Genomic DNA, 17,740 nt, shown 5'->3' on the forward strand with positions numbered 1-17,740 from the left:
TCTCCCCTCTGTCTGTCCCTTATGTAACATATACTCCAGGACAACCAGGATTGTGGTATGGGCCATGGACCACAGCAGGGCTCTCGCAGATCTCAGAAAGACTTGATGAAATGATTTAAGGAATTCAGAAAAAACTACCCTCAGAGAGTAATGCTGACCCTGGGGATCCTCATCTGGGAGGCAGAACTTGAATTCTTACTCACAGCCACAGTGGGAATCAGTATGGAGGCTGCTGAGAAACTAGGAAAGGGAAACATGTCTGATCTTAGCTATACGACTCCTGGGTGTGCACCCAAAGGACCCAAAAATATTCTACCACAGATACACTTGTCCATCTGTGTTTACTGCTACTCTGTTCACAATAGCAAAGAAACGGATTCATCCAGTGTGTCTACACAGCAGGATTTTTTTTTCAGCTATAAAGAAGAATGAATCTATGTCCTTTGCAGGGAAAGGGATGGAACCACAGAGCATGTTAAGTGAAAAAGACCAGACTTTATGCATTAGTTACTTTTCTATTGCTTTGACAAAACACCATGACCAAGGCAACTTATAGAACCAAGGGTTTATTTTGGGCTTACTGGTCCGAGGAATAGATGGCCATCACCGTAATAGTGGGGGGAGGGGGGTGGAGGAAATGTGGCAGCAATTACGAAAGGCAGCTGGAGCAGCAAGCTGAGTGCTCACATCCCAAACCACAACTGAGAAGCACAGACGGCCATACTGGGAATGATGCGTGGCTTTGAAATCTCAAAGCCTGCTGACATACTTTCTCCAGTAAGGCTGTTACCTCCTGAGACTCCCCGAACAGCACGACCAGCCGGGAGTCACGTGCTGAAATACCTGAGACTATGGCCATTATCTCATTCAAACCACCACACTTAAAAAGACAGGAATCACGAATACAGTGTTTTCCCTAAAACGTGCGGTGCATGGACTTGTGAATAAAGTGAAAGGGAGCGTCTCCGAGGAAGGGAGGTCGAGAGGAGAGGGATATGATGTCACTGCATTGCCCATGTGTGAAAACGCTGAGCCTTGTTGCTGTTCCATACACATAAAACACGGCAGTAGAAACCTTGCGTACAGATAGATGGTTAGCACGATCATATCAAGAACGACAGTTGAAAAAGCCAACCACAGCATCACCGATTGTAGACTCATATGCCTTCAAGACACCAACCTTTTGATCTTGGTAACAGACTTTCTTCTTTAAATTTACTCACATATACTTGTCTATTTAAGCAATTCCCCGTGTCTCCATTTATTTGTTTGGTGGTGGGGGTGGGACCCAGGTTTCACACATGAGTCGCAAGAAATGGAAGCCTGCCTCCAGTAACTGACCAATAACTACTTACTAACCACTTCGTCAGAGCCAGGCTTTGAACTCAGTGCCTTGAACTGAACTGTCTTTTTCAGTTCCAACAAGAAGCACTGTGTTCACCCCCAACTCTACAAAGCAGCTGAGGTCGCCCTCTGAGGCAGGAAGAGCCAAGAGCAGGAAGCAGGAAGCAGGAGATGGATGCAAGCTGCCTCCTCTGAGAATCAGTGGCCCGTGTCAACCTCTTCCTTTCCCAGGACTGATATGAGCAGGATTGCCTAAGCTCCACCTGTGGAGAAGCGCCAACTAATCCACGTCCTCGCCGCTCTCACTCATGGAACACCAAGGTCAAAGGTTTATGCACAACGAAACAAACCTTAACAAACTTCACAGGACTCCTGTAGCTAAAAGTATGTTGTTGGGCCACAGTGCAACTAAATTAGAAATTAAAGCCAGGAAGATGCCTTGAATCACCTCCTCAGATATTTGGAAAATGAAGGTAACCATATCCAAATGTTCACGATTCAAAAGTAAAATCGAATAGGAAGAACTTTATGACTATAATGAAGGAAACTACATAAGGAGTCCCAGTAGAAGGAAAACCAGGCTGGGCTCTAGATTAGAAAGGGGATCGAGTTAATAACATCAACCTCCCTCGTAACAAACGAGAAAAGCCAATTAACCCAAAAGTAAATAGAAGAATTACAACAGTTCAAAAACAGCGAGCTAGAGAACTGATGTAACACAATTCCACCCTTTCGAGCTCCAACCTGATTTTTGTATTCTGAAATAATATTGAGGCAGTTCTAACACGATGACAAGCTGTGAGCTGCTGGACTTACTGTCCTCTAAAATATCCTTGACATAGAACATTCTCGTTCATCAGGCTGTGTGACTTAACTATTGCTTCACACATCACAGTGGGGTCGCCACCCATACGCAAGGGTACCTATCTTACAAGCAAGAGGCTCTGCAAGGTACCATGAACCAGATGTTAGCTCCACAATGATGAGATGCACCCAAAAGCAGGGAGGGAGGGAAGGAGGGAGGGAGGGAGGGAGGGAGGGAGAGAGAGAGAGAGAGAGAGAGAGAGAGAGAGAGAGAGAGAGAGAGCTGGGGACAAGAAGAAGCATTCAGCTGGAGAGGCTGTCTGAGGACTCTCTGCCGGCTCTCAGAAACCATGCCGAAAGGGAAGCCACAGCACTGTGGGTCTGGGCAGAGTGGATGTGAGACACCTGCCACTTTGTGTCAGCTGGCAGAGGCCAGTGATTACCTATATTCTTGGTCACAGACTTAATTATGCCACTTAGAGACAGAAGCCTACAGGGGTCTTTCCAAGTGTCTGTTGGGAAGCAGCAGAGATGCCCATCATCTGAGACTAGAGCCCCTCTCACCCAAACACGTGAATCCAGATGTACCTATTGCCTCAAATCCTCAAGTAGTAATGAATAAACATAAGAAACAAATCATTCTTATTCTATGAACTGAAATGATTATTCAAATGAGGTCCAAGCATTTATGTTTAGGATTATATTTAGGAACACAAGCTTATATTTAGGAATATAAGACTTGAGTAATTTACCAAATCACAGTTTCAAGAAATGCTAAATTGCTCATACAATAAGTTTTATTATACATTTCTAACATGAAAAGTACACATCCTAGCCCAAATTATTGATTAACTTAACTTGTGGGTGTCACTAATGTAGCCCTGCCTTACACAGAGGTCATTTTAAACAGAGAGGGTGGGAGTGGGTCCTAAGTGTTCAGGAATGTGTGAAGAACCATTCCCCCCAAACAGGAGGAATACTCCAGAAGGGTAACCTGCTACAAAACACAAGGGAGACTTAACCTGGTGGCTTTGAGATGTCTAATTAGTCTCTCGGGAGATGACAGGTATAATTTCTCCACCAGATTTGTTCCCCACCTCCCTTATGCATTTGAATTAAATTTGTGGGAGAGTCAGTTAACTAACTCTACAGTAATAGCTCTCACTTCAAGCACAGCAATTAAGAATGTCTGTTTCCTCTCCTCCTACATCTGTTCTGAGACCGGAGTGAATACATTTACAGTATTCTCTGGATATACGGTAAATGCTGGGAAGTTACAGCACCGCCGTCTGTACAGTAGGCTGTGGGCGAGAGGAAAGGTCTTTCCTAGCTAAGCCCGGGTGAAATTGACAGGGTTAAAGATGCAACTCTAGTTGACCTTGGTCATGCAACTTCCAGGAGAAGTTAGACTGTGAACCAACATGTACATGGACTGAGGGACCTACTTCCAACTTCCTCTTCCTCAGCAACAAGGAAAGACATCTTGATATTCGTTCTTCATTATTTGATGTTCAGACAGTGTCTTCCTCCCCCCCCCCCTTGACTCATCTATTGATTTTGACCTGGAGATCAAACCCAGGGCCCAACATGCTTTGATCAAGGATTCTGCTACTGCCCCACACGTCCGGCTTTCTTTGGATATGAGAACGGTGACGGGAATGAACAGTGGTCTCCGTCATCAGTACAGCATTTTATAATAAGCGAATTCTTCGTGAGGCCTTCCCTCACACGATTCAAATTCTCTCAAATGGTGTGTTCCCATCTGAAAGTCTCAGTGTAGTGTGATGGAACATGGCGGGCAGGACCAGTACAAGGAGAGCCAGAGGTTTTCTATGCTTCGCACTGCTAACACGCTCTTCTCTCTGAGAACTCACCTCAGCGGCCAGTGGGTCTGAGGCATTTATCCCACAGCTCAAAGGTCCTTAGAAATTCTCACTGAAGGTTTGATGGAGTCACATGAAAAAATACAGAAATTAAAAGTCATATGTTCCTCATATATGGAATCTAAATCTTAATCTCATCTATAGAGACTGAGAGTAAATCAGTGGCTAGCAGAGGTTGGGGGAGGGTGTGCGGATGGGGGAGTGGCCATGGGGCTCTAAGTGAGAGGCAGTGAGAAGCTGCTATGTCACTGCTCATGTTGGTAAATACAGACTTCAAGTACAGGGTTTCAGTGTTTTCAACAGAAGAACTTTATCAATGTTTGTTAACATGAACTTCAAAAAGCTCATGCACATATCAAAACGTCCATTAAGAAAACTGTTGGTGTCTGCCAGGGTATCCAACAAGGACACTGGCATACCTGCTATATTCCCTGGGTTACCACGATAACATATCCTACTCTTCACTCATCATCCAACTGCCTTCCAAGCCACAGTTAGAAGTTACAACACATTTGGGAAAACATACTTTAGAAAAGCTAGAGCCCGCATAACAGGGACACAGCAGTGAACTGTCTCTCCATGCGCCTGTCCTAGAGAAGGTCTAAATTAAATGCACCTCTGGTCATTTCCACCCATTGCCTATGTCATCGCATAGTGTGACAAAACTTCATTTTCCTCAACATGATTGCAATGGCATTGGCTCTATAGACATCGCTGTGGATTTTGTCTTCTCTACACTCCGAGACATGGTAAAACTTATTAAAATCCTTATGATAAATTTACCTCCTTTCCTTCTTTTTCACAATTATAGTGTTCGAAAGTTTATCTTCCTGTAGCCCTTCCCATCTCACAAGACGGGATCTACTCTTCAGACGATGGCGTCCTATGTGGTCCTAGACTGACTAGGTATGTCTTTAGCATTACTTAAAACGATGGATGGTTACCAAGAAACTAAAACAGATCCACCCATAACTTAGAATTTAATAGAAGGAATCACCGTGAACTACAGATATAAATACAATGATACAATTTGTGACATGGAAAGGATTAAGCAGATCTATACCCAACTCTTTATCCCTGACAACGATGCTGGAGAGTTTAACACGTAGACAGTGCTAGGTGCTGGAGCTGTAGATGGACAGAGAGATAAGGAGAGAGGGAGGGAGGAAGGAAGGGAGGAAGGAAGAAGGAGAATGAGAGAGAGGGAGAGACAGAGAGAGAGAGAGAGAGAAAGAGAGAGAGAGAGAGAGAGGAGTGTATCTATAGTCTGGAAGTAGAACTGTCCTTGAGAAAGAACACACCAACTTTCAGCCATGAACTGTAGAAAGTGTGTACTAGCACATCATGGTCACACTACATCATGCCACACTCAGGTAGCTCCTAGAAAGTCAGCAACTAACACGTCAAAGATGAATGCTAAGAAAAACTCCTGGGGAGAGACTCTCGCTCCACTCCACTGGGGAGGTAAAGAAGGGCCACAACCTGAGGGAAGGATTGTTCCGGAAGTTAAGATTAGGGACTGGAGGAAGCGCCATCACTGGAGCTCAGGGCAGAAGCGGGAGCCGAATCCAAAGCTAGAGAAGCCGCAACAGCCAAATCCAAAGGGCTACTGTCCCTGAACATATTACAGGGATTGGGGCGGAAGGGCAGGGTGCAGGCAAGGGTACAGCTTTGCCTGTGTTTCCCAAGGTCTTCGACTTCATCTTAGAAGCAAAGTAGAATGTTCAAGCATTTCCAACCCAACAAATTCAATTTACTCGGTGGCAATGCCTGCATCTTCTCTCCAGAGCTACTTGGGGGACCCTGCCTCCTCCTTCACCAACAGCACAACGTTAAGTATGGGCAGACCTGTGTTGCTCTCAGATGCACAGCGGAAATCTGTGCAGAGAGCACAGAACATGTTGAGGGACTGGGGGTGGCAGCATTAAAAAGGGAAGTGAGCGAGTCAACTGAGCACTCCATCAAGCTAACAGCAAACCTGCCTACAGCACCTTAGCTGAGAATCCATTTGCTGTACTGAAGCAGGGCATGGCATGGTTACCATGGGTGAAGTACACCAAACTTTAACAGAACCATGACCACAGAAAAGCAATTCCAGTTTCTATGGGAAATTGCCTTTTGAAGCAGAGCCCCTCCGAGCCAGGAAAGACAATAGACATGCAGCATCTTCCCCCGAGAGCTGCTCTGGGTACCAGCAAGTTTCTAGAGTTTGCCAATCAGGTTGTTGCATAGTATTTGACTAGGAAAGGAAGATGCATCCAAAGGCATTTGAAGGATAAGGACTTCTATCAGGACATTGTGCTGCCCCAAGTTCCAGGGGATAGCAACACTAAGGCTTCAGACTCTGAACCACAGGGGGACATCTTGCCTTGCAACTTTGTACTTCACCATTCTGTGAAATCCCTTTCACTCCCAGACCACAGGACCCTTCTCCTGTGAAAAATTTACAGCTCTGTATGTACAGAGCAGGGAGCCTTCCATAAACCATAGCCTCTTTCTATGGTTCCAGATTCCTGTGGTCAACCACCATCCAAAATCAGGTGAACACAGCATAGTAAGGTATTTTCAAAGTATGTTTACATAATATGTACCACGATATGTTTTGCCATTTTATTTCTTATTGTAAATTTCTTACCCTGCCTTATTAATTAAACCTTATCACAAGTTGGGTCCTCTGTTAGGGCATGATATCGTGAATGCTCTCAAGAACCCACCGAGGGTCCTGAAATATAACTCATATAGATAAGAAGGGAACTATTATTGTAAACTGTAGAGGTATGAACGTGACTTGTCTGTGCCACAGGTAGGATCTTCCTGTTTCCCATCCAAGCATTATGGGGTGGGAATGTGTGTGTGTGCGCGCGCATGCGTGCCCGCGTGCGTGCGTGTGTTTGAATAGGATCCCTCAAACTGTCTATGAACAGCAAATGACACTGACCTTTCAGGAGGGCCATAGGATGGGAAGCTGAGCATGCCCACTTCCTGCCTAAAAAAAAAAAAAAAAAAAAAAAAAAAAAAAAAATTCCTCTACGCAGAGAATGTGCTAGCACACGATGGAAAGCATCAGCTAGGCTGAACTTTCCCAGATCTGCAAGTTTGCCTTTGTTCTGACCAACACTGACGGAAATCAGCAACATTTAAAAACCGTCTCTTTTCATAGGCTCCCAAATTGCACCATGCTCGTCACTACTGACTTTTTCAACAGTGATAATGGGATGACTGGATGAAAATCGACTGCGTGAAACTTGTGCAATGGTAGCTACACCTGAAGAGCTTTTTTATTGTTTGAAAATTTCATATGTGCATGTGTGTTGGTATCGAATCCAATTCTTCTCACATCACACAGTCACTTATCACTTTGTATGCTCTATTTTAAACTACTAAGTTCCACTCAGTACTACCAGGCCATCTTCTAGAGTATGCTTAGTCTTTCAGGGACTACATTCCCAAGGAAAATGGACTCTCCTGGCTGCAGTATCAGCTGGCAGTTTCCTAAAGCTCCTCAGCCTAGAGAGGAACAATGGACCCATCTCTCATTCATGCCAGGATTATGGCTGTCTTTACATGAGGTCTCCCTCATGAAGGCATGGCTGCCGTAAGTTCATGTGCACACTGACCTTATTCTATAAACAGTCATCCACTACCCCTGGCTCTTACATTCTTCCCACCCCCTTTTCTGTGGTGATCCCTGAGTCTTGGAGGAGGGGCGTGACACACCTGTCCTACTGACAGATGAACACTCCACATTCTTTTATTCTGCGTTCCTCTATGCCAACTACTGAAAGAAAGAAACATCTCTAGTGAAAGTCAGCAGAGACTTTCTATAGATATGAGACTTTCTATAGATATGAGTATTTACAGAGCCGTTTATGACCACGTTGACTTAGAAGAATAACAGTCTTACATTCTACCCTAAGGTCTGTGATCTACATGGCCACAGGTTCTCCATCAGGGCCTATGGCTGTCTTAGATATTTTTCTATTGCTATGTTAAAACACCATGACCAAAGCAACTTGTAAAAAATAAAGTATTAATTTGGGTTAAGGTTTCAGAGGATTAGAACGCACAACGGCAGAGCAAAGGGACAGCTGAGAGCCGGCATCTTGATCCACAACCAGGAAGCAAAAGAGCTAACTCAAACATGGCCTGAGTCTTAAGTTTCAAGTCTGCCCCAGGTGACAGGCTCTCCAGCAGGGCCACCCTTTATACTCCTCCTCAGACAACTGCCACCCGGAGACCAAGTGTTCAGACCTGCACCATTCTCGTTCAAACTACCACAACAGCGTAGCCAGGCATGGGTTTTAGGCACAGTGAAAGGCACCAGACATGAACTCCAAATGTTTTAAATTTAATTTAAATTTAAAAAGAAAGTGACAAGGAGGATTCGAGGAAGTAGTAGGGAGGAGATTCAAGATGTAGGACGGAAAGAGAGTAGACCGTCAGCCCCTCTCTCCGGTAAGATGAGACCACATGGAAATATTTAGATTAATAGAAATGGGTTAATTTTTAAGACAGAGCTAGCTGATAAGAAATGGCAGTAACAGGCCAACAGCTTTATATATAAGAACTTAGTTGTTGGTTACTCCCTGTTTGTTCCACTACTGCACAAGTGGCCACATCTTGCCAGGAAGTAACTATTATAGCTCCCAGGCTTCATGTATAGTTAAGAGTATTCATTACTTAGCTTCCCCAACATCATGCATAGGATGTTCCAGCTCTTCTAATCCTGGCCAGTAGGAACGAATCTTCCTGGGGTCTACCACCTTGATCTCTCCACATTCTATGACTGAAGTATGTGATGTCTGCAGCAATAGTCTTACCATCAAGTTCTGAAGGTTAACAAAGAGCGATGTCAATATCGTACAAAGCTTATAGGAGGGTCTATGGGACCCTACCCACAAACAACTGGGAAAGGAATAACCCATGTCTCGCAACGGGCTTTTTATTTGATAGCTTTTGGTATCTTGGAAATTCAGTGTCCCAGTTATAGGGCAAAAACATTTAATGTCATCTTTTATGTGTGTGCTTGTATACATTTAGGGAGTATCTTTAGTAGAGGATTTCTATAGAGCATCTTCAGACATCTTAGAGTTACTGATCCTTCTCCACACTCCCTCCTCCTACTCTATCCTCACATCTTCCACACCATTTATCCCTATCTAGTTCATTATTCTCCTGCCTCCTTTATACTTTACCTGTATTCTAGCCCTTTCCCTTTAAATCTGCCTTCCACATGATCACTTACTAGTTTCCTGATCTGTTAGTTACTCTAATTTAACATACTGATCTACAGATCCCAAATTACCATAATATATGAAAGACAATATGAGGCATTTGTCTTTCTGAAACTAGATCACATAGGATGTACATTTAGAGCTCTGTCTATTTATCTGAAATTTTCATTTTTTTTTTTACATAGTCCATTGTATAAATGCAACATCTCATTATTTATCAGTTGCTGGACATCTAGGCTGTTTTTCTTGCCGGGCTATTATGAATACAGGGTCAGTGAATATGGATGGATGAGCAGGTCATCTGTGCAGTAGGACATAGAGTCCTTTGGGTATAAACCCATGGGTGGTATAGCCGGATCATGTGGTAAATCTATTTTCCCATCTTTTTTTGGAAATCTCCACACTGATTTCCACAGTGATTGTACCAATGAATAAGTATTTCCATTTCCTGTAGCCAGGCCAACATTGGTTGTCATTTTCTTTTATTGTGTGATACATTATTTACGATTGTTTAAAGCTTGCCTGAGTATTCAGAAAGCAAAGTCAGCCACAAGCCATAGAAGCCAGGCACACACCTTTAATCCCAGCAGCCAGAAGCTAGAAGGTAGTAGTATACACCTTTAATCCTAGGATTCAGGATTAAGAGGTAGACAGATCTCTGTGAGACCAACGCCACCCAGATCTACACAAGATCGATCCAGTCCTAAAGAGAGACAGCTCACACAACGTGATCTCAGCACCTGGGATCACAAGACTTTAATCCCAGCATTAGGGAGGCACATAAGACAGGAACAAGGTCTCAGTATCAGACACTCGTTCCCAAGCCGCATTGAGGATAGGAAGACATTTGGTCTCAGGGTTCTCCAGCCATGCTGAGGAGAGGAAGCAGGATGAGCCCATTCAGCCTGAGGTAAAGGTAAAAGCTAGGACTGGCTGCTTGCTTTTCTGATCTTCATCTAGACGTTCCAACCGCAACATCAGTCTCTGGTCTTTTATTTTTTTTTTTCCTGTTATAGTTTATTTTGTTTACCTCTAGATACTGTGACTGCATCAACTGAAGATATACTTGTAAAGCTGGGTGGAAGAGGAGAAGAGTGGCAATTCCCACAAAAAAGAAGGGAGGCGTGGAGGTTTGACGTTTGACACGGCTTCTCCAGTATCGCAGTGGATACACACTTTAAAATTCTCCTTCACTAACCACAAAGATTCTGAAGTTCCCTGTCAGTCAGAACAAAGGTAACTAAGGATCCCAGATATAGGTAAACTTCAGTACTGAACTTTGGAAAACTGGAGGGGGACTTGGTGGCAAAGGTCGCATGAAAAGTGACAAGCTAATGTGACCGCACCAATATTAAAAACCATCCTGTGCAAGGTCCCAAGGAAAGAGAACGTAGGCAAGCTACAGATCTGACAGTAAACAACCAAGGAGCTCTCCGCCTCAGCAGTTAAAGGGCCAAAAAAGCTTTAACAACCCAACCTATAAAAGAGGGAGTAGTATGGGTATCCACTTCCACGACGGGAATGCACTGGTGTCCTGAACACATGCAGCAAGCTTGGTAGACTAACTGAAAAGAAAACCATAAGGCTGTGATAGGGAACACACACCGGCACTGAACAGCGGGCATCCGTTGGGTTTGCTACCACTCACAACTGTGACGGATACAGCAGACCTGACCGCACTATGTTAGTAACTCTGGATACACAATTATCGAGTATGAAAATTCTAACACACATATCACCATAGCATCTTTCATATTTCACGAAACAACAAATGACACTCACTTCCGATGTCCGGCCTCAGCTTTCTGTCGTATTCTCTCAGCAGTTTGTTGAGAATCAGCGTCACATCAGTGTCTTGTGACTTGGGCGCCAAGACCCACTTCTGGTTGGGTGGAGACTCCTCGTTTTCATCCTCTTCCACCCTCCTGGACCTGCAATTGCCGTAATATAATAAGACACGTACGTAAGATGCAACCATTCCAGAAAACTCCTTAAATCGGCTCGTCTAAGTGCTACTAAAAGAGGTGGAAAGTCCTCCGTGTCTTCCGGCTAAAAGAGGTAAAACGCAAACTAGGAACCATCTTCTCATAGGACTGATGCAATTGCTGTTGGCAGAAAGCCCTGCCCCGCTTAAACTAGAAACAGGGCGATGAGTGAATTGATGCCAAAATGGCCAATGGAAAATAGGTGCCTTCTATCTTGCCGAAGTCAAACACACTTCAGAATACTTTATAGTATTGTTTCTAAGTCACACCAGGTCTGTGGGAGGAGGGAGCAGCTTTTACAGAAGAGTCTCATTGGAAATAAATGACCACCATTGTCCGTTCTGTGTGGCCTGGACTGTGGGAGACTATGTGTGGGCATTCTGAGGTGGCCTAATTTGCTGGCACTCAGCATGGGGACAGCCAGGAGACGTGTTAGTTGATGAGTGCAGAATGTCCCCTGGCAATTTACACACCTTGATCACCCAAACTGCTTCATCTCTTTCTCAGCAGGCTTTAAGAATTAAATATTTCTAGTATGTCTTCAACACTCCAGGCTTTTAAGTGACTCCCAGTGAGAGCCTGCACATCTCTGACCTTCTGTCCGGCTCTGCTAATCACTGCAGCCATTCTGCAGAGTGACCCATGCTTACAGGAGCTCTTGTGAGGAGAAACCTCTCTGAGTGAGGCCCACCCAGTCATAGCACCTGGGGCGTGGAAAGAAATCTTTGTTCCTTGACACAGTACTTCCTCTAGTGTGGGATGATGCCTCTGAATCTTTTTTTTTTCTATTTAAATTTGAAACAAGGTTGTTGTACATGTCAACCCCAGGCCCCTCACACTCTCATCCTCCCCTATCACCCCAACCAAACCCCAGCCCATCTCCTTTCTGCTCCCCAGGGAGAGTGAAGTCTTTCATGAGGAGTCTTCAAAGTCTGTCACATCATTTGGAGCAGGGCCTAGGCCCTCCCCCATGTGTCTAGGCTGAGAAAGTATCCCCTTATGTGGGATGGGCTCCCATAATCCATTTGTATACTAGGGATAAATACTGATCCATTACTAGAGGCCCCACAAACTTCCCAGTCCTCCTAACTAACACCCAGGGGTTCTGGGTCAGTCCTCTGCTGGTTTCCCAGCTATCAGTCTGGAGGACATGAGCTCCCCCTTGTTCAGGTCAACTGATTCTGTGAGTTTCTCCAGTCTGGGCTTGACCCATTTGCTCATCATTTCACCCTCTCTGCAACTGGATTCCAGGAGTTCTGCTCAGTGTTTAGCTTGGGTGTCTGCTTCTGCTTCCATCAGCTACTAGATGAAGGCTCTAGGATGGCTTATAAGGTAGTTGCCAATCTCATTATTGTGGAAGGGCATGAAAAGTAACCTCTCTGGGCATTTCCCTAGTGCCAGATTTCTCTTTAAACCTATAATGACTCCCTCTATTATGGAATCTCTTTTCTTGTTTTCTATTCTTTCCCTGTCTCAATCTTCCTGGTCCCTCATGCCCACCTCTTCCCTCCTCTTCTCCCCTTCATTCTCTTAACTCCCTCTCCCCTCTCTCCATACTCCCAATTTGCCTGGGAGATCTTGTGGTATGTACTTATTCATATGTGGATTTTAGACAGAGAGCAAAGGATCGCCAGCCTACAATTCATACCGACAGAAAAGCTAGGAAACAAGGAAGACCCTAAGAGAGACATACATGGTCCCCTGGAGAAGGGGAAAAGGACAAGATCTCCGAAGCCTCTGAATCTTGGAAGAAACAAAACCCCTGTCCTTGTTAGTGTATGTGTGTGCCTAGATGCCATTGCTCTAAAAGAGGGTGTGAGGGGATGCACTTAGGGGGATTTGTCCTGACTGGGTACAGCTCATTTCCGTTTTGGCTCCCAGACAGGAGTCCATTGGTAGCTCCACACCAAGGTGCTCGTCCTTGGGCATGTTAGTTTCCTAAAGCTAACAGGGAATCCATGAAAAGTAGAATCACTATAAAATTCACTCCTTCATCTTCACTCAAATATGGGGCATGCATAAATGAATATGCACATGCCAATTCTTATTTGCGTCAGTCTTGTGCATGTGTTCACAAGCTATGGCTGACGGGAGCAGCGGTCCAGCAGTCTGAACCCAAATTCATGCATGCCGTCTTGCCTTTACTGAAGATGGGTCCTCCGGGACTCCCAGAGCACACCAAAATCTGAAGATGGTGAAGTCCACGCATGAAATGATGCTTTATTTTACACATAATGTTCACAAATGCTTCCCATCATCCTGACGTGACTAGTCCACGCAACTGTTAAGTAAACAGTCATTATAAGGCATTGGCTAGGAAATGAGGACAAAAAAAATCCTGTGCATGTTCAGTAATATCCCAGTCGACAGCTGCTTAAAGCTGTAAATGTGAACCGTGTGGATATGAGAGCACAGCTAGGCACGAGTGCGTGTGTGAGTGTGTGAGTGTGTGCGTGTGAGAGTGCGTGTGTGAGTGTGTGTGTATGTGTGTGTGAGGGTGTGAGTCTGTGTGTGTGAGTGTGTGTGTGAGTGTGTGTGAATATGTGTGAGTGTGTGCATGTGTGAGTGAGTCTGTGTGTGAGTATGAGTGTGCGTGAGTGTGTGTGTGTGCGAGTGTGTGAGAGAGTGTGTGAGTGTGTATGAGTGTGTGTGAGAGAGAGTATGTGTGAGTGTGTGTGAGTGTGTGTGCATGTGTGAGTCTGTGTGTGTTTGAATATGAGTATTGTGTGAGTGAGTGTGAGTGTGTGTGAGAGTGTTGTGAGTGTGTGAGTGTGTATGTGAGTGTGTGTATGCGTGAGTGAGAGTATGCGTGTGAGTGTGTGTGTGTGATGAGTTTGTGTGTGTGTGAGGGAGTGTATGTGTAAATGTGTGTAAGTGCATGTGTGAGTGTGAGTCTGTGTGTGTATGAGTGTGTGTGTGTGTGTGTGTGTGTGTGTGTGATGTTGATAATGAGTTGGGTGGAATAGCTTTTGCAATTAAGCTTTTCCTAAACTGGTCTGGAAGTGAACTGATGCATGAATACCTCACTAGCTAGAGGATTAAAATAAGCTATCCATAGACGCCAAAACTGTTGCGCGTTTTACTTAAGCTCAACATTTGCCACCAAGAGGGGCTTAGGATATTTGGTGTCTCCACGCCACAAGGGGAAATGCACTTCAGTACCTATAAAACTGCATTTGTACAATGGTTATTATAAGATTTCAAGTATTTTATGTAGTTGGAAGCTGTATCAGCAATGCTAACAGTATTGCCTTACAAATGCACAATAAAATAAGTATTTTAAAAAGCATGAATCACTTGGGACAGCAGATAGCCACACACTGCCTCTAAGACCTAACAAATTATCCCAGAACAAAGATACCTAGGGACTGTGGAAATGAGTAGATAGCTCATCCAAGTGAGAAGGAGGCTTCCCCAGACCCCTGCTACACGCCTATCTCTCTCTTTCTCCCGCCCTCCCTTTCTTGTCTCCCTCGGGCCTCCTCGTGGGCTGTCCATCTACTCCACCACTGCAGAAGCAGAAGGTCTACAGCCCCATGGTCCACACTGCCCCAACTCGCTCCTCTGTGTTAACTGCACTCCTATACTATGCACAGTCCCAGAAAAGCTGGCTACTTCAAGGGCAGGTATTTTACAGAGTCCCATTCTCCCTCTAGTGGTGAGAAGCATTACCTGAAATTGCGTAAGCTTCTTCCTGAGCCTCAGGGCAGGTGAGAGTTCTAGGATTAGGGCAGGGGAAGCAGGGGGTTTCTCCTCTCCTACGTGGAACCCAGCCACAAAGCTGGCACAGGCTGCCTGAGAAGTCCCTGCTCCTCAGCTGCCAGTGCTGTGTGTCTCCCAGTCCTGAAGATGAACCCTGGCCCCGAGGAAAACCTGTCTATCTCACCTCAGAGGACCCACTAGCAGGTGGATGAGACAGAATTTCCTTTCCCCTTCAGATTTCTACATGGGTTATATATAACCTCCTGAGCACGCCGCTGCTTGGATTGCTGGATCCTAAACAGCATTGCTGCAATTAGCTTTTCCTTAAAATTGAAGCAAACGCATGCTCTATCCCCAGACAGTGCCTCTGGCCCTTATACCTTCTCTTCATCAGAATGACAGAAACAACATCCGAAGGAGTTTTCAACTTTCAAACAAACTCCTGGACCTCAAAAATCAGCAAGCATCTTCAAAATATCCAAGTGAGGCACCACGTTTTCCTGTGTAAAGCTTGGCCGTGGGTGTCAGGGGTGGGGGAGGCACTCCCATTACAGAGCCACAAGGAATCCTGTCAGAGCCTACCTAGGGAGCATCCATACCAGCAAGGCCCCTTGAATACCAAAGAGAATCCTTGCAGAACTACAATAGATTGAGAGATGGATGGACCATCAATTATTTTATGTTTGTAAAACGCATTTAAAAAAAAACACCTCTTCAAAAGTGAGACCTATAGCAATGAAATAAGTACAAGATGGGTTCTTTTTAAACTGAGATGCAATCATAATTACCAAGACTGAAAGCCCAGACAGAGAACATATAACATCAGTACATGTTCGTTGGTTGGAAAGGTAAGATGAGGACTCCCAAGATATTGTCATGTTTGGGAATCTGCAGAAACCAGACTATCAGCACCTCTCCTTGCAGAAAGGTAACTATCTATAAAGCTACACCATTGATGGAGCCCTGAACTGCAAGCAAGGTTTTTGAGTGAGTGGCTATAGGAAGGGACTCACTGATGTGACTCATTGACGCTTCTGGTGGTGTCTACTCTAAACTGAGGTCCTGCCAGGCACTTTTCTATTGCATTGCCTAGCCCCCTCCTTGGGCAAGAAGAAACTTTAGTGGAGAGGCCCCCCCTTTCCTGAGTGACCAAGTCTCCAATGTCAATTCAGCAAGGGCAAATTCAGGAGGATAGGCTTTGGCCCTGGGAAGCCGGCCCCTCATAGTTTTGGGGAGCTGCTAGGGTGGTTTCTTTTCTTGTTTTCTTTCTTTCTTTTTTTTTTTTTTTTTTTTTTTTTTCTATTTCACAAATGTGAATGAAAATGAAAGCCCGTGATGGGGACAGGACAGGTGACCCACAGGGACAGCTGCTTTCCACTTTGCCTTCTGACTCAGTTCTGGGAACTGGGTAGGGAGCCCTCTGACTCCTAGGGTGAGGATAGGGAAAGCAGTCAGGGATTTCCCAAGCCCAGGGTAGTCTGCAGACTGGAACCAGAACACCAGTCCCTGAGACGGAATTAAACCTTGTCCGCATCTCTAGTTGTGTTTATGGCAACAGGCTTTAACCCTTCCGTTACCACATCCCTTCTCATGAGCCCTCCTCTGTCTGTAGAGTGCTTGTGAGTTTCTGTTAGCTGACTGGTGCTGGTTTTGGGTATTCGCAATGAGGCAATTTCCCCACAGCTTCAGGAAGAAGCTCCCATGTGAACCACAACCCGATTCTTTTTTAGAGTCAGAGGCGGTGTAGGAGCTGGGGGAGATGCAGGGTGCTTCCTAACCACCTGCCCCAGCCCCATCCAACATAGGGTGGTTGAGGAAACAAAATTCCCGAGATCGGGGTTTCTTTTCAGTGATGAAATGGATATAGCGTGTTAACCCATGTATGTCAGAAAGCCCTTGGGTAGCTGGCAAAAGAAACAGATGAGGAGAAAGATAAGGCCACTGCCTAGTCATTTTGATTTCCAGATTCCCTTAAAACCACCACATCCTAGCACCACTGGGGCAGTCCCCACACACACCAGGGGCTGTGTCGGCCTTGGAGAGGGTCCCGGGGAAGACCTACAGGTGAGGCGCTGGAACCAATCCTCTCCTGCAGCCCAGCGGACGGCGCGCACCCGGGACTGGTGGCCGGCAGACAGCGCCCCCCGTCGCCCTCCCGCCCCCGCCGGTCTCGGGGAACGCCTGGAAGCCACTTACCGAGCATGCAAGCCCGAGAACAGACAGAGGAGAAGCAGCAGCTTCGCAGCCATGGTGCTCCGGGCGTGGGTCCGAGGCCTCTGCCGGGCGCGGCTTTCTCTGATCTCCGGCTCTGGCGCCTCGGCTGCCACCGGCTGCAGCGCCCGGGGTTCGGGCGGGCGGGGAGGGACAGGTGTCAGCTCCGAGCGCCGCGTCCCCGACGGTCCCGGCTCCGCGGGGTACACGCGGGATGTGTCCGCGCCCCGGCGGGCGCTCTGGGCAAGCCCGGCGAAGGGGGTGGGGGGCAGCAGGTGGCGGGGCGCCCTCCTCCCGCAGCCGGAGACCCACGGGCCGCCTGCCCACTGCCCGGACTGGCTCGGGGGCGCTGAGCTGGGGCCGCTGCGCTCGGAGGCGGGGCGGGAGGTCGCCGCTGCTCTGGCGGTGCCCGCCAGCCGCGGCGGGGAGGAGTTTCCCCCAATTAGCGCGCTTGGCAACGCCGGCGGGGCGAAGGCAGCGAGGTTTGAATGGACTCGGAGTTGGAGGTCGGGAAGGGGGCGGGGCTGGGGAGAAGGAGAGCTTGGGGATCCCGCAAGGAGGCGCAGAAAGGGCCTGG

At 46.3% G+C, this 17,740-nt stretch overlaps 1 protein-coding gene across 2 annotated transcripts in view; it reads right to left on the reverse strand.

Moving 5' to 3' along the window:
- Gabrg3 (gamma-aminobutyric acid type A receptor subunit gamma3) overlaps positions 1-17,250 on the reverse strand; it is a 462,959-nt gene extending 445,709 nt beyond the window's left edge. For both annotated transcript variants that reach the window (XM_051174265.1, XM_051174264.1), the window contains exons 1-2: positions 17,149-17,250; positions 11,048-11,196 (exon numbers count right to left, since the gene is read on the reverse strand). In XM_051174265.1, the coding sequence (XP_051030222.1) occupies positions 11,048-11,196; positions 17,149-17,201 (202 nt within the window). In that variant the 5' untranslated portion in view covers positions 17,202-17,250. The remainder of the gene's footprint in view (positions 1-11,047; positions 11,197-17,148) is intronic.
- Between the last annotated feature and the right edge of the window lie 490 nt (positions 17,251-17,740).

Source organism: Phodopus roborovskii, unplaced genomic scaffold (assembly GCF_943737965.1).
Source record: "Phodopus roborovskii unplaced genomic scaffold, PHOROB, whole genome shotgun sequence".
Classification (NCBI taxonomy): Eukaryota; Metazoa; Chordata; class Mammalia; order Rodentia; family Cricetidae; genus Phodopus; species Phodopus roborovskii.